This window comes from Fistularia commersonii, chromosome 15, assembly GCF_037954325.1.
Source record: "Fistularia commersonii isolate RoL2024-O1a breed Wild chromosome 15, RoL_Fcom_v1.0, whole genome shotgun sequence".
Lineage (NCBI taxonomy): Eukaryota > Metazoa > Chordata > Actinopteri > Syngnathiformes > Fistulariidae > Fistularia > Fistularia commersonii.
Genome location: NC_141298.1, coordinates 3,042,499 through 3,067,747, shown reverse-complemented (window position 1 = coordinate 3,067,747; position 25,249 = coordinate 3,042,499). Strand labels below are relative to the sequence as shown.

Here is a 25,249-nt window from a genome sequence, read left to right as displayed (position 1 = left end):
GTATGAAAAAAAAAATTAGTTTGTTGTGTGTTTTCTGTGTCAGAGAAATGTAGATGGCATCTTTACACAGATAGTGTGCATTAAACAGTAATCGGCTTCATTAACTGGAATGTTAAGATCTCAGTATATGAGATCTTAGAATGAAAAACAACTCAGTTTAACATAATGGATAATCCTCTGTCAATACTGTCTGTTTTCTTACATCTTTTTATTATTTATCTATTTAAAGTTTATATAAACTTTAATTAATGAATCATTATTATCATTAATAATAATAATAACAACAATAATAATGATGATAATAATAGTAACAATAATAATAATGATAATAATGGTAACAATAATAATAATAATGATGATAATAATAGTAACAATAATAATAATAATGTTAATAATAATGATACTACTAATAATGATAATCATGATATCGTTAACGAGAATAGAAAAATAAATTACACTTTAGACCAATAGATGGTACTATTGCACTGTTTCACTCAGAATTACTGTTTAGAAGGAGAAATGTTTTTGCATCAAGTTTTGCCCTGCAGAGCTTCCGTACCTGTCATGGCGTCTTTCACGGAAGCTCTGTTTATATTATTTTTACTGAGTTTGTTGTTTATTATCCGGTTATATTTTGTTGTGAGGGGTGGACCAAAACACAAACCTGGAATTAAAGGTCATGTCTCTGTTCTTGTCGTCGCAGGATCAGGTAACTTTATCGATATTATCTCTGTAACGTCGATGTTTTGTGCGCTGGATTGTCCTCCCTGGATCTGTCATGTTTTTGAGTCGTGTTCTTTTTCGACTCATCGAGCAGTTTAAACTTTTCTAATCGTAATATAAATAACCCTAGGAATGTATCTCACTCGATCCCTACTGTGCATGTGTAAGCATTAGAAATGAATAAATAGGGACGACTCACTCTTTTGTAATAATATAATTAGCTGCGGAAAAACAATATTATTCATCCGAGAATGCCATTTATGTGCTCTTCTTTTATGATTGTTTACTGGAAGTGGTCTACTGAGAAATGTAAAACAAAGTAGAGCTATTGTGTCCTTCCAAAATAGTTGGAGTAAAAGTAGGAATCCGAGTCAAGTGCTCCAAAAATATGAACACAACTTGACTCGTTATGTTTTTGACAAATAATGGAGTTAAATAAAGAATCTGGAAAGTTTCTCCACACGCTTTTTGTGCAAGTTACAAGTTCATGACATCAGAGATGATATTTTCCAAAATAGAAAGGTCTTTTTTATTTTTTAAAAATATGTCTATCAATGCCAGACTAAGTCCAGGTCCGACGTGGAACAGATGTATGAATTTTGTGTTGAAATAGATGTGTCAGGAAAAAGTGTGCCATTTTACCACACAGAAATATACAACATTTCCCAGTGAATTAGAAAGCTAAAAATTGTGTGTTCTGTTCTGTATATTTCCTGTGCATCGTGTATTTGCAAGTGTATTTGCAGTCCCTATGTCCTCTATTGTAAGTCGCTTTGGATAAAAGCGTCTGCCAAATGCAATGTAATGTAATGTAATGTATGTCTGCGTATTTTATGCTTGTACTTCACTTCCTGTCATAAGACTGCAGAGGTTACAATACTTAGGTCATAATGTAGCTGGGGATGTTCATGTGAGGGTGATGATGGTGTGATTTCTTCAGATGTAGGTAACTGGAAATTCAAATACATATTTCAGTCTGCTGGTTTCCAGAAGAGATGGAAGTTCCTTTGTGTTTTCAGGTGGACACACCTCCGAGATCCTGCGGCTGATGGCGAGCCTCTCTGCCACCTACGTGCCACGACACTATATCATCGCCGACACCGACAGGATGAGCGAGGAGAAAATCTGCACGTTTGAACGTTCGAGGCAGCTCTCAGATTCTGGGTCGCAGGTATGCAACAATCTTAGAGCAAATCTCAACACGGCCAGCAGGCAGCAGCAGTGCTCCATCCTCGTGTTCTTCCCTCACTCTGTTTGTATTGTTCATTTCATGCAGCCTTCAAATTTACTACAGATGTCAGTACTGATTAATTCATTATCCCTCCTCTGTACAAATAGAAACTTAATATTTTATTTTCTGCTACCTCCGGGTCTGCCTCCTGTTCTCACCACAATCTTCTACACTTTTCCTTTCATTTTGGCTGATACTCCTTTATCACACATTGCTCGCGACACCTCTCCACCCTTTGCAACTTGCTTGAATGCAATTGTTCACTGCTTTCAACTTCCTCTCCCAGTATTTTCAAAGCAAACACAGCATCTGGAGTACTTTTTCTACGCATAGCACCATACTGCTGCTCTCAAATGGTCACTTTTGTTTTCAGTGTAGTTTCCCCTACTTGTTGTTGTTATTGTTCTTCTTCTTCCGGCTTTTCCCTTCAGGGGTCGCCACAGCGAATCAACTTTCTCCATTTAACCCTGTTCTCTGTAACCTCCTATCTCACACCACCTACCTTCATATCCTCTCTCACTACGTCCATAAATCTTCTCTTTGGTCTTCCTCGAGACCTCCTACCTTGCAGCTCCAATGCCAGCATCCGCCTACCAATATATTCATTATCCCTCCTTTATACATGACCGAACCATCTCAGTCTCTCATCTCTTCTCTGTGCTGTTCCTCTGATAGACTCATTCCTGATCCTGGTCAGTCCCAAAGAGAACCTCAACATCTTCATCTCTGCGACCTCTAGCTCTGCCTCCGGTCTTTTGGTCATTGTAACAGTTTCTAGTCCATACATCATTGCTGGTCTCACCACTGTCTTGCACACCTTTCCTTTCATTCTAGGTGATAGTCTTCTATCACATATTACCCCTGACACTTTTCTCCACCCATTCCAACCTGCTTGAACCCAGCTCTTCACCTCTTTTCCACACTCTTGGTTGCTCTGGACTGTTGACCCCAAGTACCTGAAATCCTCCAACTTCTTGATCTCCACTCTTTGTAGCCTCACTGTTCTACCAGAGTTCCTCTCATTCACACATGTATATTCTGTCTTGCTGCGACTACCTTTCATTCCTCTTCTTTCCAGAGCACCTCCACCTCTCTAGATTTTCCTCCACCTGTTGTCTGCTCTTACTACAGATCACAATGTCATCTGCAAACATCATGGTCCATGGAGATTCCTGTCTAACCTCATCTGTCTGCCTGTCCATCACTACTCCACACAAGAAGGGGCTCAGAGCTGATCCCTGAAGGAGTCCCACCTCCACCTTGAACTTCTCTATTACCCCTATAGCACACCGCACCACGGTCTCACAGCTAGCATACATGTCGTGCACCAGTCTAACATACTTCTCTGCCACTCAGACTTCCTCATACAATACCAGAGGTCCCCTTCTGGCACCCTGTCATATGCTTTTTCTAGGTTTAACCATTGGCTAGAAGCCTACAGGGCTACCTGTAGCCTACAGGACTACCACGATAGTATGACTTAAGCCTGCTCGTAAGCTTCTAGCCTTTTTCTAGGCTTTTTCTAGGCTTTTTCTAGGTTTTAACAGCTCCCTCTGATCTTCTCTATCAGCATTCTCAAAGCAAATACTGCATCTGTAGTACTCTGTCTAGGCATGAAGCCATACTGCTGTTCACAAATGCTGACTTTTGCTCTCAGTCTGGTTTCCACTACTCTTTCTTATAACTGCATTGTATGGCTCATCAACTTTATCCCTCTATAGTTGCCGCAATTCTGCACATCCCTTTTATTCTTAAAAATAGCCACCATCACACTTCGTCTCCATTCTTCAGGCATCCTCTCACCCTCGAAGATCTTGTTGAATAATCGAGTTAGAAACTCTACCGCTGCCTCTCCTAGACACTTCCACACTTCCACAGGTATATCATCAGGAACCACTGCCTTTCCACTCTTCATCCTCTTCAATGCTTTCCTCACTTCACTTTTACTAATCCCTGCTACTTTGTGGTCTACAATAGTCACCTCTTCTACCCTTGCCTCTCTTTCATTTTCCACATTCATCAGCTTTTCAAAGTACTCTTTTCATCTTCCCATCACTCTTCTAGCATCTGTCAATACATTTCCCTCTCTATCCTTGATCACCCAGACCTGTTGCACATCCCTTCCATCATTATCTTGCTGTTTTGCCAACCTGTGTAGATCATTCTCTCCCTCCTTACTGTCCAATCGAGCATACAGGTCATCGTACGCCCTTTGTTTTGCCTTTGCTACTTCTAACTTTACCTTATGTTGTATCTTCCCGTACTCCTGACTGTTCTTTTCACTCCTCAGAGTATCCCACTTCTTCTTTGCTAACTGCTTTCTCGGTATATACTCCTGCAGTTCCTCATTCCACCACCAAGTCTCCTTATCTACTTTCCTTCCAGATGACTCACTCTCCTACCTGTCTCCCTGATAACACTAGCTGTTGTTGTCCAATCATCTGGAAGCTCTCCCTAACCACCCAGAGCCTTTCTCAACTCCTCCCTTAAAATCATACAACACTCCTCCCTTTTCAACCACCACCACTTTGTCCTCTCCTCTGCCTTTGTCCTCTTCATCTTCCTCGTCACCAGAGTCATCCTACAAACCACCATCCTATGCTGTCTGGTTACACTCTCACTTACAACTACTTTGCAGTCGCTGATCTCTTTCAGGTTACCTCGTCTATACAAGATGTAGTCTCGCTGCATGCTCCTACCTCCGCTCTTATAAGTTACCCTATGTTCCCGTCTTTTCTGGAAAAAAATCTTCAATTTCCAATTTCAGACTCATAAGTCTATCTGACATTCATTTCCCCTCCAGAAGGTTCCTAATAAACTCCTCCTTCAAGATAACTCCTACTCCATTTCTCTTCTTGTCAGTACCACGATAGTATGACTTAAGCCTGCTCGTAAGCTTCTAGCCTTACTACCTTTCCACCTGGTCTCCTGGACACACAGCATATCCATTTTCCTTCTCTGCATCATGTCGACCAACTCTCTACCATTTCCTGTCATAGTCCCAATATTCAAAGTCCCTACTCTCAGTCCCATACTCTTGCCTTTCCAATTCTGTCTCTGCTTCCGAACACACCTTCCTCCTCTCCCTCTTTGACCTACAGTAGCCCAGTTTCCATTGGTACCCTGTAGGTCATCGGTACCAATGGCAGTCGTTGTTAACCCGGGCCTCAACTGATCCAATATGATCTGGTTATTATGGTTGATTTTCTTGTTTGGTTTTGGTAAAAGTTTTACGCCGGATGCCCTTCCTGACGCAACCCTCTGCATTTATCCGGACTTGGGACTGGCTCAGGGAAACACTGCTCTGCGTCCCCCCCGAGGCTGACTTGGGGAGACACCGGCCACTGCCGCCCTGAAGCTGCATTGAAGTTTCCCTTACTCTCCCATAAATTCATTGTATGGCTCATAAACCTTAGTCCTCTAGAGTTACTACAATTTTGCACATCTGGTAACATACATAGACGTCATTGATGCAAAATATTTTTCTGATTTCATGGAATTGCAAAACTGCCTCAGCCTCCTACAAAATAAGAATTCGCTATCTTCCAGTAAGGATAACAGCCTGGACTTGATCTACCCCGCTGATTGGACTGATGATTGTGCTCCTCTGTACAAATAGAACCTTAACATTTTCATCTCCGCTACCTCCAGGTCTGCCTCCTGTTCTCACCACAATCTTCTACACCTTTCCTTTCATTCTGGCTGATACTCCTTCATCACATACTGCTCGTGGCACCTCTCCTCCCTTTGCAACCTGCTGGAATGCAATTGTTTACCGCTTTCAACTTCCTCTACCAGCATTTCTAAAGCAAACACCATATCTGTAGTACTCTTTCTCAGATGACACCATACTGCTGTTCTAAAATGGTCACTTCTGTTTTCAGTGTAGTTTCCACTACTACTACTACTACTACTACTACCACTACTACTACTACTCTTTTCCATAAATTCATTGTATGGCGCATCAACTTTATTCCTCTAGAGTTACTACAATTTTACCCATCTGGTAACATGCATTGACGTCATTGATGCAAAATATTTTTCTGATTTCCTGGAATTCCAAAACTGCCTCAGCCTCCCACAAAATATGAATTTGCTATTTTCCAGTAATGATAACAGCCTCGACAAAAAACAGCATAAGCCCAATCTACCCTGCTGATTGGACTTATGATTGTGCTGCACTGTCGGTATCTTTTATAAAAAAAAAAATCGAATGTCGGTATCCCTAACATGAAATGTGCCATGGGAAAAATATATGACGTAAATGTAGTTGATGTTGTAAATATTTTTTTTGGCGATAAACAAACAAAGGTTTACGCTCCTTTTCCCAGTTCAACATCTGTAGGATCCCACGCAGTCGGGAGGTGCACCAGTCATGGAGTTCATCTCTTCTCAGCACCCTGAAAGCCTTGTGTTACTCCCTTCCCCTTGTCTTCAGACTCCGTCCTGATGTGGTGAGTCAAATGACATTTTTAACCCCTCCAGGTTTAAGAAGGCAGAGAGCTACTAACTAGATGCTAGTTATGCTGCTGGTTTATTGGAGGCCTTGGATCTGACATACACAAAGCCTGTTTAACAACAGCATCAATGTTTGTTACAATTAATATCTGATTGAGTTTCTTATGATTAGACAGTAAATCTATATCCATTGAAATGGAAGATGCTTGCCATCAGTAGAAAGCAGGTTTAGCTCGTATAAACTGCTGTCTTGTGTTTTGAAATTTGAAGAAAGTCATGTGATGCGAACATATCAGTCACAAAATCATGTTCGGTATGAACATCATGCGTCATCATGACCTATTGTCTGTCCTTTCTCAGTTTTTTAATTTTGCTTGTGTTTTTAATGTTCCATTTCATGCAATTTCATGTTTACTCAAACACATCTTTGGTGACTACACCAAACTTGTGCCGTGCTTACGCCATATGATTTTTTTAGTCCTAGACTTAGAACTGAAAGTCGAAAAGAAATCTTAAGAGTCATAGCGGAGATTTAGTGGAATTGCAGTGTGCTCCCATCATCTCGGTCTTAATGTGTAAGCCGATAACTTTAGTCTTGGTGCAGTCATTGCCCAGTCTTTTCCTAGTCTTAGAGGTTATGACATTATAAAACATGATTGATATTAACATGTGGAGATGAAAAAAACGATAATAATGGTAATAAAAGTTTTACTTAGGCACCTTATCGATGTTGATGAGTTACTTAACTTTATTTTTATCTGATTTATATTTTACCTTTATCTAATATGTTTATGTATTTATAGATGTTCATATGCTCCAGCTTGCTAGGCTACCCCGTGCACCCTCCAGTTGTCCCTCAATGACAAATTAAATTTCTCTAATTCTGATTCTGATTATTGGACTCAAGTAGACGAAGCTCTGCAAAGACCTGGTATAAGCATTGCATGATGCCAAAGAATTGCTAAGAAAATGTAGTTGCAATATTCCAGGCGTCTTTTATAAATCTTTTCAAACTCTGTAGACGTGAGACCCACAATCAGTGTAAAATCTCAGTCTCAGCCTTGTTTCATCGAGGTCAGACTATGCTGAGACGTAAGACTCTAAAAAAATCGTCTTAAGATGTGAGTTGATCGTTTTATATGTATATTTTAGCATTACTTCCCTATATTGTCTGACAGCTTTATACACTTTTATCTTTTTAATATGGGTCACTTTTAACCTTTTAATTCCTATCGAATATCACAATGTCAAAAACTGTTAATGATTCATACCATCTTTTCACATGTGTAGCGACATTATACAACACACGCATTGTCCTAGAAGTTCCTGCCATCGACAAACATCAACTATCACAGTGAAACACAGACCAGTGTTGGTTTTAAATACAAATTTGACTAGCCAAGTTCAACCAGCTTATTGTTGCTGTTTAGAAAAGCTGTTGTCACTTGCAGCTGCCAAGGAAAAGGTGTTCTGCTTTTTCTGTTTCTGTTTTTTTAATCGTTTTCTTTTTCTTCTTTTTGCTGGGGAACTTTCCTTCCTTCCTGTCTTTATTTTTGTCTCTCTTCAGTGGGCACAAATCCATTTGTTTTGTTGGCTTAATCCTGAATCCTGTCTGTGCACATACAGCAAGATGGAAAGCTGTCATTGGGTAGGGGGGAGATGCTGTTTTCTATTTAGCTTTGGCTTTGAGACAATTGAAATTAGCAGATAAATAAAATACTTCCCTCTTACCATTAGTCTGAGATAATTGCTCCCTTACATTATAGGGGTCTATTGGAATTAGCGATAATTTCCTTATTGTTGGTCCATTTGTGCCTTTCACATGTAAAGTCCCAAGTCCCCAACGTGGCTGTTGACTAAGAATTGTGTCTAGGGCTGTGGAATATTTTTGATACAACAATAAGTTATAGTATATTTTCCAAAATACTTACTTAATGTTCTTGCCTCTGGGTCACACTGTATTTTGCCTCCCACCATCAGGACCCTATAGCCAAAGAGGAGGAAGTGAAGTTTTAACTCTCTTCTGCATCCTGTCTGTGTTCTCACAAATTCCTTTGACTCTCTAATACAAACAATTGAACCAGAAAGGATGAAAACTAGGCCGCCATCTTTGCAAGACTCTCCATATGTGATGCATTGCAATTCATCAATACTATGATATGTATGTTGTAGTGTAGCGAATATTCACAAATAAATGATAGAAAATGCTGGAGCAAAACAAGTAGTCATTTCATTACGGTCTAACATGGTGGGCTCAATGGAAAATGACTCACCCTCTCATTCCAAGCCAAAGAAATAACTGGTTTGAACTCAATGTCACATGGATGTTAAGTTCAGACATTGCCTCTCCAAATAGCAAAATAACATAAAAGAAAAAAGACTTACTAAACTAAACTGACATAACGTAATGAGATCATTTAATAGTACAAATGGGGGAAAGTTAGGCCAATTCAAAAAAGCAGACAGTCTAATTAGATCATATTCATTGAATTTCTCAACTTTCATCTTGTTACCCAACTCGCTTTTTAATCATGTCCTCCTTCCAAGAACAATCAAACATTTAGCGGCAAATGATGTTAAATATTCCATTCAAAAGGGCAAGATTTAGGCACATGCTCATTCCAATGCAATGTTCTCACCAGGTAGTAGCCTCAAGGGTATTCACGATATGAAGGAAAAGTAGGCCAAACAAAGTCAATCTTGGTATTTACTTCTATCATCATTATAATGTTACCATTGTGAAATATTAATCGCCAGCTTGTTTCGCTCATCTGCAATTTGTATACATTAATGGGACATGCAAATACATTTTCCAAAAATAGTTTCCCTTGTCCATGCTGTTTCAGTGAACATGGGTATGTGCCTTCACCGTGAAGTGGTCTCTGTTTGCTTGAATTGTGCATAATCCCGAGTGGAACAAATATACTGAATACATTTATATAACTTTGTCTGAGCTGAACATATAGCCACGATTAAAAATAAATTCAAAGGAACATCCGCTGCTAAATGCACCGATTAGTTTCTTAGCTGATGACTTGCGCGCAGTCTACTAGAATGCTTCAGTGAAGGTTTTCTGTCATCTTGGGTCAGGGTCAATAATTGTCAGTTCCTACCATGGTAACTGTAACTGGCTTCAGTTTCTTTCCTTGAAGACATTTCACCTCTCATCCGAGAGACTTAGAAATGTGCTAAGGCATGGAATGTACTGTAACCCCTTTGACATTATAAAAAGGGAATCCAAATCTGCATGGGTTTAGGTGTTTAGGGGGCTACTGGATGCAAGTGAAAAGATAAATTGTATCTCAGGTGCTTATAAATTCCTTCAAACACATTGGAGACCTCAAGAACACATGACCCAAAGGCATTATAACAAATACAGACGAGACAAATCCAGTATCTTACTTTCTTAGATGACACGTGAACCAACAGGTCAAGTAACTGTAGGCTGTAAATACACAACTCATTGTCCAAACACTGTTGCGTTTACGAGGATCACGGCACGATGTGTTTGTATATGTAAATGCTGAAAAATTCACCAAGAAATATAAGGAAGGGACAAAATATGAAGTGTAAATTAATTGGAAGCTATAATGGCATGAAATGAACTAAAAAAGCTAAAACGCACGAGAGCGTAGAAGAGTTAAAACTAATGTTTGACACATGGTTATTTAAAAAGGCAGAGACTGAAGATGTTTCATGCTAAACACAAATATTTGTTGAAATATGGCTTATTTTCTCAACTATTGGTTGTGTTTTTTTCTCAAAACATGGTACATATCCATCGAATTTCCTTATTGGGAGAAAGGATGTTGATTTTAGCCAATATCCGCCTTTCAAAATTTCAGGTTTGACTTGTGACATCTGTTTTTTTTTTAAGTCTGATTAGTTAATATAAAAAATGGAGCTGTTTTGACGCATGACTCAATGATACTATATGACTAAAGATTTTCCAGTTTCAGAGTGGGTCTTGCTGCTCGTGTTAGCATTAACTTCGTGTTGGTTATTTAACCTTGGCCTCATAGACATTCTCTGTCTGCATGTAATCTGTTCCTTTTTTTGCAGACTCACCATTACGTCAAACATTCTGGTACTGTGATTCATTTCAGGTCTAGCCAATTGCCTCAACAGGAATACTTGGTTTTCATATCCCTTGTTGACCTCTTGAAATTTCAAATGAACCAAGGGAAACCAGACCAATTCGCATGGTTATTTAATTTTGTATGGCCATGCCAGGCTAATGCGTATTGGTCACACTGTAAATGTGCATGTAGACTTTCCACACTATCAGCGCTGCATTTTTGCATTGCACTGGTGGGAAACTGCTATTTACCCTGGGATATTGTACCTTATCTGTTTAAATTAACAGGAGCACCCGGAACTATTTTTAGATACTTCCTCTACGGTGGGTGACTCGCAGAAATTCACATTCATGTCAGCCACCAGTAAAGTTAAATTACACTATATTATATGCACAATCTACAGACTGAACTAGCTGATAAGGTTCATTCTTTGCCATGTGAATTGTCCAAATGGACCCTCACACACAGAGTGTAAGTGATTGCCGTGCTCTCAACTAGAATAATGACAGAGATTTCTCATTTAGAGGAAGGTGTTTATTTTGGCCGGCTGTGCAAAACAGCTGTTGATCAAGGCAAACAGTTCAGACATAGCCTGAATGAGTAGGAAACTGAAACCAGAACATGTACCAAACTGTTTAGTCTCTCCACAGTGAATAGTCTACTACCAAATGGTTAAAAAAGCAAACTTTATCTTAATTCAAAGCCGCCTAAGAGGCATTATTTCACTCAGACAGCTACTGTAATTGTTGGTACTTTTCTATGTTCTATTAACCTTGGGAGGCGCCAGCATCAGTAATGTTGTCACATCTGGCATTTATGCCCTCCAGTTACACCTTTACTTCATAATCTCTCAGTTGTTAGTCACTGGTAATACGCATTTATGACGTAACAGCAAAAATGGATTTTAACACATAACATATAAAGTTGTACAACATGTACATGGTCAACTGTTGCCCATTACTGTCTCTATTTTGGCACTTGAAGCACACCTATCAGGATTGTCAATTCAAGATTATAGATGTTTGTCTGTTTCTCCGAGTTGGTATTTTCACTTCAATGGCCACTCAAGTGGGTACTTGCTACGACAGACCTTAGATTATCCAACGTCTGATTAAAATTGGAACATATTGTTTGGGTTGGGCATGGTGGTGCAGTTGGTTTTGCGCTTTTGCCTCACAGCAAGAATGTCCCAAGTTCGAATATGACAGGGGGCCCTTCTGTGTAGAGATTGCATATGTAGTTCTCCCTGCGTCTGCAAGGATTTCTTCCTTTTACAGTCCCATAACATAAAAATGCAGTTGGTTCATTGGAACCCTAAACTGCCCAGATGTGTGAATGAGAAACTGGATGGTTGCAGGTCTTCATATGTGACTGGCGATCTGCCTGGGGTGAACCCAGCCTCTCATCCAATGCCAGCAAGGATAGGCTCCAGCCCATCTGCGACACTTGAGGAAGAGATAAGCGGTATAGATAATGAATGAATGAATGTCCAGGTGGTTAAGTTAATTCTAGCCAGTCATACCTGATTTGTCTGCTAAATTACCAAAAAATCTTGTGTTGTAACACCTTCAGTACAGATTCAATGTTTTAAAAGTCGTCACAGCATTACATCTGTGTGTCATTACCGCAACTGCCTATCCGAGCCATGATCAGATGGGTCTACTGCGAGTCCTTTGGCCAAGGGATGAATGCAAATTACACGCTTTTGCAGCAAAGACAAAAGCCCAGTATAGACTGGTCTCTGTTGTTTTTAAGTCTAGCGTGAAAGGGATGTATATTAAGCTCAATGATCTAACAAATCTTCCACATACACGACTGCCAAAGGTTCCTTGTGTGTTGCCATTTCACCCTCTCATCCAAAATGAAGAAGCATAATTAAATGTTGGAATGAAAAAAAGTCTGTAATTGGGAAATAAAACCTGCTCTCACTTCTCACCTGTTTTTTTTTTTCTTGGGGGGGGGCAAGGGGGGTTAAGAGTCTTTCTTCTAGGAATATCCCTTATCGTAAAGCGAAGGTCTTGTCAGTTCTCCCTTGTCTGGGTGTGGGAACTTATTCAAGACCTGCGTGCTGTCACTAGATGTCAGCGGGGGTGCCCAGCAGAACCCTTTGGTTCGAGGTGGCTGGCTGGAAACAAAGCTGGGGGACTTAGTGCCAGGCCAGTCATGCCAGGAATGTTCCAGTGCGGCTCATGACCAAAGAACTGTCACAAACTCCGTGCTGCTCTCGCTAGCCTGGTACTGATTCTATAATAATTTGATTTTGCTGGTCGCAGCTTTTAGGAACCAGACTGTCTTTTTACAGCGGGAACACCAGAGACCAGAAAAGAGCCAGTGCACTATATCAGGGCAACAAAAACCATAATAAATAATGAAATGCCATAAAATCACTGGCTTGCTGTTCTGCCTTGGCAGGAGTTGTGTGTGGATTTAGGCTCGTCGAAAATCCTGCCGCCCCCCTTCCTTAACGGAACGATTCAAAGTGGTTTTCCTCACAGGCCACCCCACCTTTAGTTAAGCCAGGTAGCTATAAATTAACAGAACCCAACGAGAAACCTGCTACGAATGAAGCTGCTCTTCAGGGCAAAGATATCGTCAGTTGCTGTCGTCATTCCCAATATCCTATAAATGATAGTAGATTAAACTTTCTGCTTCACTGAAGTGTGTTCAAAAAAATCTCATCATAAACTTAGTAAGGCCTAAGGCCCCTGCTGCATTGTAGCAATCACATTTTAAAATAATCATCACCGTCTTGACTGTTTGTTTTTTTTTTTAAATTTTTTTCAACATTCTGCTCATTGAGAGCAGGAGTACCGTCCAGTTCCATACAGAGCAGCGCTGTGATGGTTTCAGCAGACTCCACAGCAGCTCTGTCTGGTTTCCTGTAAATCCAAATTCCCCCAACTCCCCCTGCACTGCCGCAGCCCTGAGGCCTCTCATTCATCCCTGGCCCCTCCCCCTCCAACTGGCTGATTTTCACTTCAGCCCCCCGAGTGTCTTCTAACTTCGCTGTCTACTATTCATTCGCAGGCTGCATGTGCACATTATGTCTCTCCGCTTCACCTTTGATGGGAGATTTATCACAGAGATATTTTATATGCCTGTCTCAATCTCGGCAAGTCATTTCCTGCGCGATCCTCTAAGCTCTTGGTCAGATGTTTCCAACCTTTCTAGGTCACATTCTCACTTTTAACCCCAAAACCAAGTTTACATAAATGTCACCCCTAAAAACATTTACATTTGCACAAAGACAAATCATACACAAACTCAGTTCAGTAATAACAGCATTAAGAAGATCAAAATTATAATCTCAACATTCAAATGTCTGGCTTCTGATTCCGCTCACACTCCGATCTTTCCACCTCCTCCTCAAAATTGTCATCTGATACTTTTTTTTTTGCAGTCAGTTTTTCCAGGTTTTTTTGTATTTATACACGATTACACGTGTTAGGACAGGCCACAGGCTGGGTTTGCAACCCATATTGACACATCATGCCGAGACAATTCCAAGGGGAGGTGGGCTTGCATTCCGTGTTTTTATGATCCTACATGCACTCATTAAGACCACAGTAACAAAAAGTAACAAGCAATATTTTTAAAGCCATGCAACCTAAACAGGATCTGATTCATAGTGAAAGGTTTGAATATGAATCCACCCTTCCAAATCTGCAGTTTCAAGTCCATTATTTTAGCCCTGATTATCTACTGAGAGGGATTTTTTTTTTTAGTTCATTGATGCCTGGTGAATGATTTATTGCGTGACACTGTGCATTCAGGTTTTGGGCTCTGCAGTTTTCAGCATTGTGGCCGAGTGACAAAAATGAGTTTTACTGCTAAGGTTGGAATTCTTCCCAAAAAAAAAAGGCAAACAGCATTCGTGGAGAAAAAATGAGGGAAGCATTATAATCCGAATTTTGCTTTACATTGGAACAGTATTGGTGAACTTTATATGCTGTGATTATTGAAATCCGAGCTTCATAATTCAAAGTCAAAGAGAACTCCAATTTCAGTCCTGCCATATGTTTCACACATACAGAATATTGAAATAGCGTTTTTCTAAGACCCTCGGTGCAATTGTACAAAAATGATAAATATCACAGACGAAAGCAAGTTATGACGAGGAAGCAAGGTTTTGCGAAGTCTAAAAAAGGGCGAGTGGTTTTCAAAGTGGCGGAAGTAAAAAAAAAAAAAAAATGCAGGTGCATACAGGACTCTCAGATAATTTGAATATTGTGATAAAGTTCTTTATCTTCTGTAATGCAATTAAAAAAAAAAAAACTTTTTCATGATATTCTAATAATTTTAGATAGGATTTTTGAGTTTTCTTAAGATACAAGCCATAATCAGCAGTATTAAAATGACAAAAGGCTTGCAATATTTCAGTCGGTTTGTAAGGAATCCAGAATGTATGACATTTTTGTTTTTGTAATTGCATTACAGAAGATAAAGAACTTTATCACAATATTCTAATTTTCTGAGACAGTCCTATATTATGCTTACTTTTACTTACTCAGTAAGGTAGATGTAAGTAAGATGCATAATTATCTAACTTTCAAAGCTAATACCTGATGGAGGCCATGTTGGACCCCCTAGATCTTGTAATGATGAGCAGCAAGATCCTTCAGCCATTGACAGCATCCAGTATCTCAGGTTCATTGTTTATTCATGCAGTCCACCCTTGTTGGCTTTTTTAATGGTTGCATCTTTAATATCGAGTTTTAAGTCATTTCTAGCTGATTTAGGTGTAAGCAATTTTGTTTCTTGACTTTATCTTTTTTTTTTTATTTTGCAGATTCCTTTCATTAGTTCATCTCATTGTCCATACCACTTACCCTGCTCTCAGGGCTGCTCAGGGCTGTCATTGGGCAAGAGGCCTGGACCGGTCACCAGTCAACATTTGATCACAAGGCCTCATAGACAGACATAGAACCATTTACTGTCTTGTTCGCCCATCTGGACAATAGCGTCTATAATAAACCTACTGCATGTTTTCGGATTGTGGGGGCGACATCAGCGAACCCAGGAGGAAACCCATGCAAACAAAAGGAGAACATGGAGACTATAAACAGAAAGCCCCCCTGTCGGAATCAAACCGGGGACCCTCTTGCTGTGTGGCGAAAGCGCCTAGTACTGCACCACTATGCCACATTTATCTCTTATTCAGGCTATTCTAGCGTTTTGTTTCTATAATAGGCACCTTTGGAATCACAGCCGACCCTGTTTTAGTCTAACAACTCCAGCTTGCGTTGCCTTAGGGATAACAGATTCTCTGTGCAACAGAGAATTCTGGAAATAAAGTACCCTGACATTGTGATAACGACTTAGTCTCATTATTCTTTTCAAGACTTTTCCCGAAAAACACCTCTGCTCAAGTGTTGGCTTCAGTATGGATAAAGAAATACAGGAATAGCTGACCTTGTTACCCATTTTATAGTGCAAGTAATGTCTTTGTGAGTAAGCATTTAAGCAGAGAATTGTGCTTCAAGCGCCGTTATCAGCTGTAAATGGAGCGTTCATTTTGGGTCAGGACCGGGAAGCCCTGTCTGGTTTTTAACCTTATTTTATCCGTATAGTTAACAGGAATGTTGACAAGTCTTTTAAACGTCCACGTTTGAATGTTGACCTGCTCAACCTCAGTAACAGGCAAAATTTTGCAAGTGGATGAAGTCAGAAAGGACATACACACACACACACACACACACACACACACACACACACACACCATGTCCAGCTGAGCAGTCAGATCTTGTGGACAATCTCGCTGAGGTTTTTCCATCAACAGTTAAGAGTTGCTGTGTAAATTTGTCGAACCTTAAGTGCACACATCTGGTCCAGTGCAAAGAGTTTTGTGCCATGTTACAGTTGACATCAGACTTTTTTAATAAAGTCCCACAGAATTGTGCTTGGTTCTCAGCCCACAGCAAAAAAAATCATACAAGGGTATTTCTTCAAGGCTAATTTTAACCATGTTTTACTAATGTGACCTCAGAGCTGATAGTTGGTTGGGATATAGAACATTCTTTGAGTGTTTGTGAGTAGAAATCAGGCCATCACAGTTACTTGGTGATCTACAATTTCTACAAATGTGTTAAAATGTAAGTCCTCCTTGGAATATTTCTCCCTCAGAAATATCCCGCAGCAGTGCAGAACATAAAAGTCCCATAAATCTTGTCTCGTAAATTCTCTTGCCCGCAGAGCGGAGCGCACATTTGGTGTGAAACAACTCTTGGACATAGCTGTGATGTTGTATTACCATCTCAGATCCAGATTACATTAAACTAGAAGGTCCGGAGTCTGAAGTGAAGGATGTTGTGAATTTTACAGAACACACAGTCTGGACAGGGATGGCAGCAACTGACGATACACATCCAAGTAAAGCTGACAGTTTTATTTCAGTTTTATTCTGCATCCACCATGTTCGCTTGGCAACAGGCTCCCACACTCCTTGTACTGGGATTGTTATATTTACTGAATGTCGCTCAAATTCGCTCAAATTTGTTTTAATGACATGTTATAAATGTTTATGTACCCTCTGTCTAAATTCTGTTGTTTTTTTTTTATAACACTAAACATAAGTTAATTTTGATCTTTTATATTTTACCACTCAGATAAAAATAGTACAATGTTACACATTCAACTTTGAAAGTTCTTTACACTTGTTTCTTTGACTGATTTGTTATTATTGTTATTATCATTATTATGAGTAATAACATTTACATTGCTACACTGTTGCTTTTAAACTGGGAAAGTTACCGCTAAATGTTTGATATCTACACAAATAGCATAAAAGGTGATTGTGAGAAGTGCTATTTGCAATTAAATTTCACAAAGTTGTCAGGAAAAAAAAAATTGATTGAAAAATATTTTTCTCTTTTTTTTACTTTACATGATTTCAATTTGGATTCACACAACAGACATTTGCCATGCTTTTTAATCCCGATATAAACTCATACCTGGCACTTTGACTTAGAAATACGGAAACACTTAAAGCCCTCACTCAGTACACAATCATTACATCCACTCTTGTGAACTTCATCGCTTTGAACAGGACCTTTTTAAAGAGGAAAACAAACTCATTTATACAAGCTCTATCAGGAAGTGTAACACAATCAACCGATGATTGATATCACAGGTTTTCATCTATCATTAAAATGTGGCCTTTTGGTGTGTTGAGCAAAGCATTTTACAGCTTTCTTTCCTGTGCATTTATTATTTCAGAGATATGCCTTTTTAGCCCTGATCCACTGATTTTAATGATATTCTACATGATCTTTGTTGAGGCACCACACACCTGGAAGTCAGTAAACAAGTAGATCTCCTGCCAGTCCCAGTGAAAACCAACCAGCCTAACCAGATCCACGCTCTGTAAACAAGAAGTCTGAACTGATACTGAACTTTAACATGAATGTATTTTTCTTTCGAGCATTTCCTGTCTCTGGATGCAGACACGCGGTCACAGATTTCAACTGTAGTCAGGGAATCCTGCTTTCCGTGCCAGAGTGTCATTCTCCTTGAAATGAATGTGCTCATCCCCTCTTACCTTTGTATGTGTGTCTGTGTGTTATTTCAGGTGCTTTGCAATGGCCCCGGGACCTGCGTTCCCCTCTGCTTGGCTGGACTGCTGCTTGGAATTCTTGGAATTAAGAAAGTGTTGATAGTTTACATTGAAAGCATTTGTCGTGTGGAGACTCTGTCGCTCTCGGGGAGGATCCTCTACCACTTCTCTGATTATTTCTTCGTCCAGTGGTCTAGTCTGAGGGACAAATACCCGAAATCTATTTTCCTGGGGAGACTAGTCTGATAATATGTGCTACACCAAGAACAAAGATATATTGTAATGTGCTGTGTATTTGTTGTCCATTAAAAACATTTTATTCCTTACATTGCACATTCTTGTATTGATTTTTGGAGGGTGTGCCTGACCCAAATGCACAGACACTCAGGAAGTTATGTCATGGGAGTCTCAGGAACAAGGAAGGGGGCGAAGAGAGGCATCTGGACACTCAGGAACTAGGGAGATGAAGACCCACCAGGGATGGCTGATACTGGGAGAGAGATCCGTGTGGCCGTACCCACTCTACATGACTATCTGGTCCTGAAGGGCTGGCAGCATCCTCACCCTGGCAAGGCCTGACAAGCAGCAGGTGTGCCGGCACCACAGCTGAGATCATTCACCTGCTCAATCAGGCTCATTGGTAAAAGGAGCTGCACACAGATGCATTACCCTGGATCCCGGCAGTTTTCTTTTTATGTCTCTACAACCTTTCAGACCGAATGTTCAATATAATTTCATGGCATACAAAAATATGTCCTTAAAAATGGTACCCGATTTGGAAAATACTTATACTGATAGAAATACTGAAAATAGTTCACCATCACACACATATATATGAACGTAAATGATAAACAAAAAGTGATAGTAACACAGTACTCAATAATAACTGCAGGAAATGGTAACATCTAAAAACTTCATGCAATAGCTCTTGTTGAGACCTTGATGTGGAGAAGACTGAAGTGAAATTTAAAGAGGTATAAATTACTTTCTTTGAGTTTTAATTCTTGGTTTAAGGAGGCAGATTAAAAGATTAACCATGGTTTTACGAGAGTATAATGTTAATCCAAGTTTATGGTCGGAAGAGAAAGTACATTTCAACTGCGACACAGGGGCCTTTCAGAGGACCTTTCTCAGCACAACATGGGTCTTTGTGAAAGCTGCCAGTCAACATTCTGACTGTATTACATCACCAGTGTGACAGAATTCCCAGCACAGCTGATGAAAACACCTCTTTGATGTGAGGTGAGGGACTTCCGCTCAGCTGCTTTTTTTTTTGATACACTGAACGGTTCATGACTGAAAAGGGCATACCCCATCCCGTGTCTAATATGGTTTTGACTGCATGACAGCTTGCTTTGCCTCTGAGACAGAGCACTTCTGTTTGCAGGGAGCAACTACATATTAAACGCATGTTTGCGTGCTTACATTAAATTGGCCTGCAGTGGGCTGAAGCGCCAAATCGCAGTGCCTCGGGACTTTATACAACTTCCTGTGAACATCTTTGTTGTAACAATGAACTGTGGTGAGCCGTTTCCTCGTTCCTGAGGATAATTGTGTTTCTTACTGAGGCATTTTCCAAAAATATAGCAGCATATAAATGTTTCAAATAATACATTACTTTTGATTCGTCTATTATTTTTAGTATTTTACTTTTTCATAATTTTGGTGCAAAGTTGCACATGTCTACTTTCTGGTGGTTTCGTAGTTCTTGATGTAATTACATCATGAAATACCATATGAAAATGGAAAAAAAAAAACTCAGTAAATCAATTTGACATGTTTATGTTACAGATTTAAACCTGAACATCTGGTTATTTCCTATGTCTTCCATCTAAATTTCAACTCCATTTTCTCAATTTTATGGACCGTTATGAATAATTTCTTTTCATGTAATTGTTTACTACTTGTCATTTTAAAAGCAGATTTTTGTCAGATTCTGAAATTATTTTATTCATAACCTCATCGTGACAGCACATGTGACAGTCAGGATTTGTTCTCAGGCCTGACGTACCTCATTTTATTAAATTCTAACTGAATTAAAAACAATAAATAAAACAGTATGTTAAGGTTGTAGACTGTTCCCCAAACAGATAGTCTCTTAACTATATTTAAGTATTTGTTTGATTTTTATGGTAATTGCATTTTGAATATTAAGTTTCAAGTAATTTCTCGCAACTGGTTTATACAATTTTATTTCTTAACCTTACTATCAGTTAGTGTCCATTTATTTTTTTGCTAGTCCCTTTCAGTCATTTATTCATTATCTATACAGTACCACTTATTCAGCAATCAGGGTTGCGGGGAGCGAGCCTATCCCAGCTGTTATTAGTTAGCTGACAGGCAGGGTTTGAGATTAAATTAATTTAGATTAAATGTTTATGTTTCATATTGTTGTCCAAATCTGACTAAAACGGTTTCTTGGGATTTTGAAAGCTCCTTATGATATCGTTTTTGTATAATTTCACTTTTAATGCAAGGCTTCTGAATGTCTCCATCACATCACTAATCTGGCCATTAAATTAAATGATCCCTACAATCACAAATATATTAATACTTTTCCTCGAATTTTCTGAAAATTCTCATCCTTTCTGCTGATAAATTTATCTCAAATTTCATTTGATTACTCGCCAAATTCAATTTTTTCTTTTTTTTCTTTGCCCGTACCTTCGCATGGCCTTAGAAGGAAATTAAGTGAATTTAGGGATAAGCCGGCTCAGTGGGAATACGACCTCTCACACCGTGGGCGCTGATGTTACGTAACCCGTGTTGTGATACTGCTCAGTGTATCTCTGCTGAGGATAGGAAATAAAAAGAATAAAAATTCACCGGGGCCTTATAATATATTGTGCATATTTTTTGCATTTGTATGTAGTCTAGAATGGTAACAAAGCCCATGTATCTCCATGGCAACAGGGAGTATACCATCTGCTGATGTTGCCCACAAAAAGCAATCAAACTTGTATCCACTTTGGATAGAGCAACAAGCGATTTTACTATTATTTTGTTATTAATAGCATGGATTACCTTCCTGGGCCGCCATTGTTTTTTCTCAATTATAACATTTCTTCTTGATTTTTGGAAGAAATCGAAATTATTAAGTCGATGATTTCTTATCTTTAAGGGCTCCTGAAAGCAGGCTCCAGTTACATAAAAGTGAAGCTGAGGTATTGTTTTTTTTTTTTTTCTAGGATCACATGGGAGATCCTCAAGTACCACTTGGAGTTCTCTGACCCTGTTTCTATAACAAACCCTGAAATGTTTTGCTAGCGTTAGTATCAGATACATTGTCCCTGTTGTGTTTTTCTTTCTTTGTGCTGTGTTTCCTGTCCCTGGATAGAGTAGTGGAAGGGAAGAACTTGGAGATGACTTTTTGAACAAAACCTAAGCAGAAAAGAAGGAAGAGGAGGAGGAGGAGTAGGGGCAGACAAGGAGAAACAAGTTGCTGCTCCATGCTGACATCTGGGGCTATTTATAGGGCTCACTGGGTATGAGTTTGTGTGGAATAGAAACAGAGAAGCAGATGCTTCACATGATAACGGATCACAGTGAACATTCTCACCATTTTAACTTCGACACAAACTGGCCCACTGGTGTGAAAGAGTGAGAATTACAACACTGAGATGGCGTCCAACACTGGTCAAGGTCATTCCCGCCCATCATTCATTTTTACCTTGTTTTTACACATCGTGGTTTTAATTCTGATTATTTAATATGCCCTCCATAAATAAATGAGACCAGCAGCAAAAAGATTAGCTATTTTAAATACTTCTATTCAAGCCTTCTATGGGTCAGATGAAAGGATCTTCAGCGGACAGATCTGACGAGACACTGTTTACATTGCTCGAGTAAAGTTAGCCAGGAAGGAGGAGAAAAAAAATTTCCTTAGAGAATTACATTTTTGAGGTTATGTTTTGTACCTGATGCTGTATTCATTAGTTGGCTTTGCCAATGTTCTGTTGCAAATATCAATCATACCCCGCCAGATAAATGACCTCATGGCGAGGCAAACTGCAAACAGCTGTGCTGAAAATGGGAAAATTGTATTCTCATTTTCTTTTTAAATGTTATCCTTCAAAAACAAAGGGTGAGACTGGTCGTTTTTTGTCCACAGGACCCATGGGATTATTTAATATGTAAATGATCGGTTTAATTGTAGCTTCAATACATGATGGATTATAATAGAACAGAATTATAGTGTTGTCAAAGATAGATACATACATACAGTTAGGTCCAGAAATATTTGGACAGTGACACAGTCTTTACGCCACCACACTGGATTTAAGCTTAAACAACTACAACTGAATTGAGGTGCAGGCGTTAAGGTTTAATTCAAGGGGTTGAACAAAAATATGATTAAACTATAGGAATTGCAGCTATTTTTATACAGATGCTCCTCATTTCAGGGGCTCAGAAGTAATTTGAGAAATTAACATAACCCAAAGTAAAATGTTACTTTTCAATATTTTGTTGAGAATTCTTTACAGGCAATGACTGGCTGAAGTCTGGAATCCATGGACATCAACACTGGCTTGTCTCCTTTGTGATGCTTTGCCAGGCCTTTACTGCAGCTGTCTTCAGTTGTTGCTTGTTTGTGGGTCTTTCTGCCTTGAGTTTTGTCTTAAGCAAGTGAAATACGTGCTCGATCGGGTTGAGCTCTGGCGATTGTCATGGACGTTGCAGAACATTCCACTTTTATGCTTTAAAAAACTCCTGGGTTGCTTTTGCCGAATGTTTTGGATCATTGTCCATCTGTACTGTGAAGCGCCGTCCAATCAACTTTGCTACATTTGGCTGAATCTGAGCAGAAAGTATATCCCTATACACTTCAAAATCTATCTGGCTGCTTCTGTCTTTTGTCACATCATCAATAAACACAAGTGATCAAGTGCCATTGGAAGCCATGCATGCCCATGACATCAAACTGCCTCTACCATGTTTTCCAGAAGATGTGGTGTGCTTTGAGGTGCTCCAGTTCTTCTCCAAACTTTCTTCTTCTCATCATTCTGGTACAGGCTGATTGTGGTCTCAACTGGCCAAAGAATGTTGTCCCAGAACTGGACTGGTTTCTTCAGATGATTTTAGGCAAAGTCATATCTGGCCTTTCTATTTTTGAGGCCGATTAATGGTTTGCACCTTGTGGTGAATCCTTTGTATTTATTCTCATGACGTCTTCTCTTTATGATAGACTTAGATACTGATACAGCTACTTCCTGGAGACTGTTCCTCACTTTAGTGGATGTTTGTGAAGGGTATTTTCTTCACCATAAAAGGATTTTGCGATCATCCACCACTGTTATCTTCTGTGGAAGTCCAGGCCTTTTTGATTTCCCAAGCTCACCAGTGCACTCTTTTTTTTTTTTCTCAGAATGTACCAAACTGTTGATTTGACCACTCCTAACATTTCTGCTATCTCTCTGATGGATTGCTTCTTTTTTCAGCCACGGGATGGTCTGTTTCACCCCCATTGAGAGCTCCTTGACCACATATTGTGTGTTCACAGCAACAGCTTACAAATGCAAACGCCACACCTGGAATCAACTCCAGACCTTTTAACTGCTTCGATGATGACAGGTTACTGAGGGAAGAGCCTGTGCAGCCTTGTTATTTTTTTGGAGCCTTCTGAGTCAGTTGTCCACTGACTTTTGGTCCCTTGAAAAAGAGGCGGCTACGTACTAAAAGGCTGTAATTCCTAAACCCTTGTTCCAATTTGGATGTGAATGCTCTCAAATGACAGCTGAGAGTCTGCACTTCAAGCCCATATTGATTATAGAATTCTACTGATTTCTGTAAGATGTACTAATTTTTGTAAGATAATTGTAAGATGTTACTGATTGTTTTGACTAAAAAATTCAAAACCCTGTTTTATTCCAACAGCAACAAAACTTTTTCAACAAAAATTATGCCACTCTATTGTGAATTGTATTGTTGTTTTAGTTTGAAGAATTCCCATCACTTTTTTTTTTTCTAGCCGGTGCCATTGGTTCAATGTTGGGTTAAAAAAAAACACAGTAAATTGGGTTGCATTTACACTAATGATTAAAATAGTGCACATACAGGAAATTACTTTCACAGAGAAGCTTATGTGATTCATCTTGTTTGTCTGTATGGTTGTTGGCAGGAAAAAGGAGACATTTTCATGGTCATTTCATCACATTAACATCTTTGCTTCATCAAGGACCTGACAGTTCTGTGTATTATCAAGATTGGGATCGAGAGAAGGATATTTGGCATATTACATATCATTTTTAGCACAAAAAATCTGATGTAAAATTACCGAACTGAACCACAAGCAAGGATCTTCTCGTTCTTTGCTTGTTTAAAGACTTAAAAAATTGGAACAAATAATTTCTTAATGAAAATACATTTCTATTCATTAAAATTATGTTTTATTATATTCAATAAGTGATACTATGAGGGATATCTTGAGGATTGAAAACAAATATTAAATGTAATCTATAGTTCCTGGGATAATGTGCTTCACGAGATATAACTGTAATAGCAGTTTGGTTTGTAAATGTTAATGGAATTTTTTTCAAGAGGGTGGAGGTGACATCCCGAGGACCAACCTTGCTAGACCTCAGGCTATGATTAATATTTTAGAAATGCACTGATAGACCCAGAAAGACAGACAATGAATAAATAAATAAACTAGAATTTCACTTGCGAGAACAGACCTTTGCCAACGCCGGAAGCCAATCCTTATAAATACCAAATGTGCAAGTGAAACCATCCTGATCCACCGCTTATTTGAAATCAACTTCGAGGTCAAGAACATGAAAAAACTCAGATGTAGAATGCAAATCAATCATTCGGTGGCAAGCATTCTGATCCAAATCAATTGAAGCCAATATTTTATCATGCTTCTCAAAATGTCACAAATCAAAAGACAACATTTATCACTGAGGATCCCTTTCTTGCCCTCAGTCCACACTTGCATTTTAGCAATTCTGTCATATATTCATCTCAATTCAGTCTGGAAGTTGTAACAATTATCAATCTGGTCCCAATCAGTTATTTTAGCTACACCTCACCATAACCCCTGATCTGACCCCTGTGATGAGGAGGAACCACAGAAATTCTGGTCTGATACAGAAGAAACCCCAGATGGATGGGAAAACAGCCCCTGTCTGGGAAGGGGAGGAGCCAGGCACGATGCGCCTGCTCTGATTGGCTGACTCCCCAAAGTCAATCATTCCCCTTTTTTTT

General features: G+C 39.3%; 1 protein-coding gene across 2 annotated transcripts; it reads left to right on the top strand.

Moving 5' to 3' along the window:
* Positions 1-555: 555 nt before the first annotated feature.
* Positions 556-18,369, top strand: alg14 (ALG14 UDP-N-acetylglucosaminyltransferase subunit). Of its 2 annotated transcripts, none has more exons than XM_086160670.1 (4): positions 556-709; positions 1,743-1,894; positions 6,286-6,408; positions 18,059-18,369. In XM_086160670.1, the coding sequence occupies exons 1-4, from the start codon at positions 565-567 to the stop codon at positions 18,287-18,289; spliced, it is 651 nt and encodes a 216-aa protein (XP_086016796.1). In that variant the 5' UTR covers positions 556-564; the 3' UTR covers positions 18,290-18,369. The 2 variants fall into 2 exon arrangements, with proteins under 2 accessions (XP_086016796.1, XP_086016797.1); XM_086160671.1 differs by lacking the exon at positions 18,059-18,369 and adding an exon at positions 15,281-15,919.
* Positions 18,370-25,249: the final 6,880 nt, after the last annotated feature.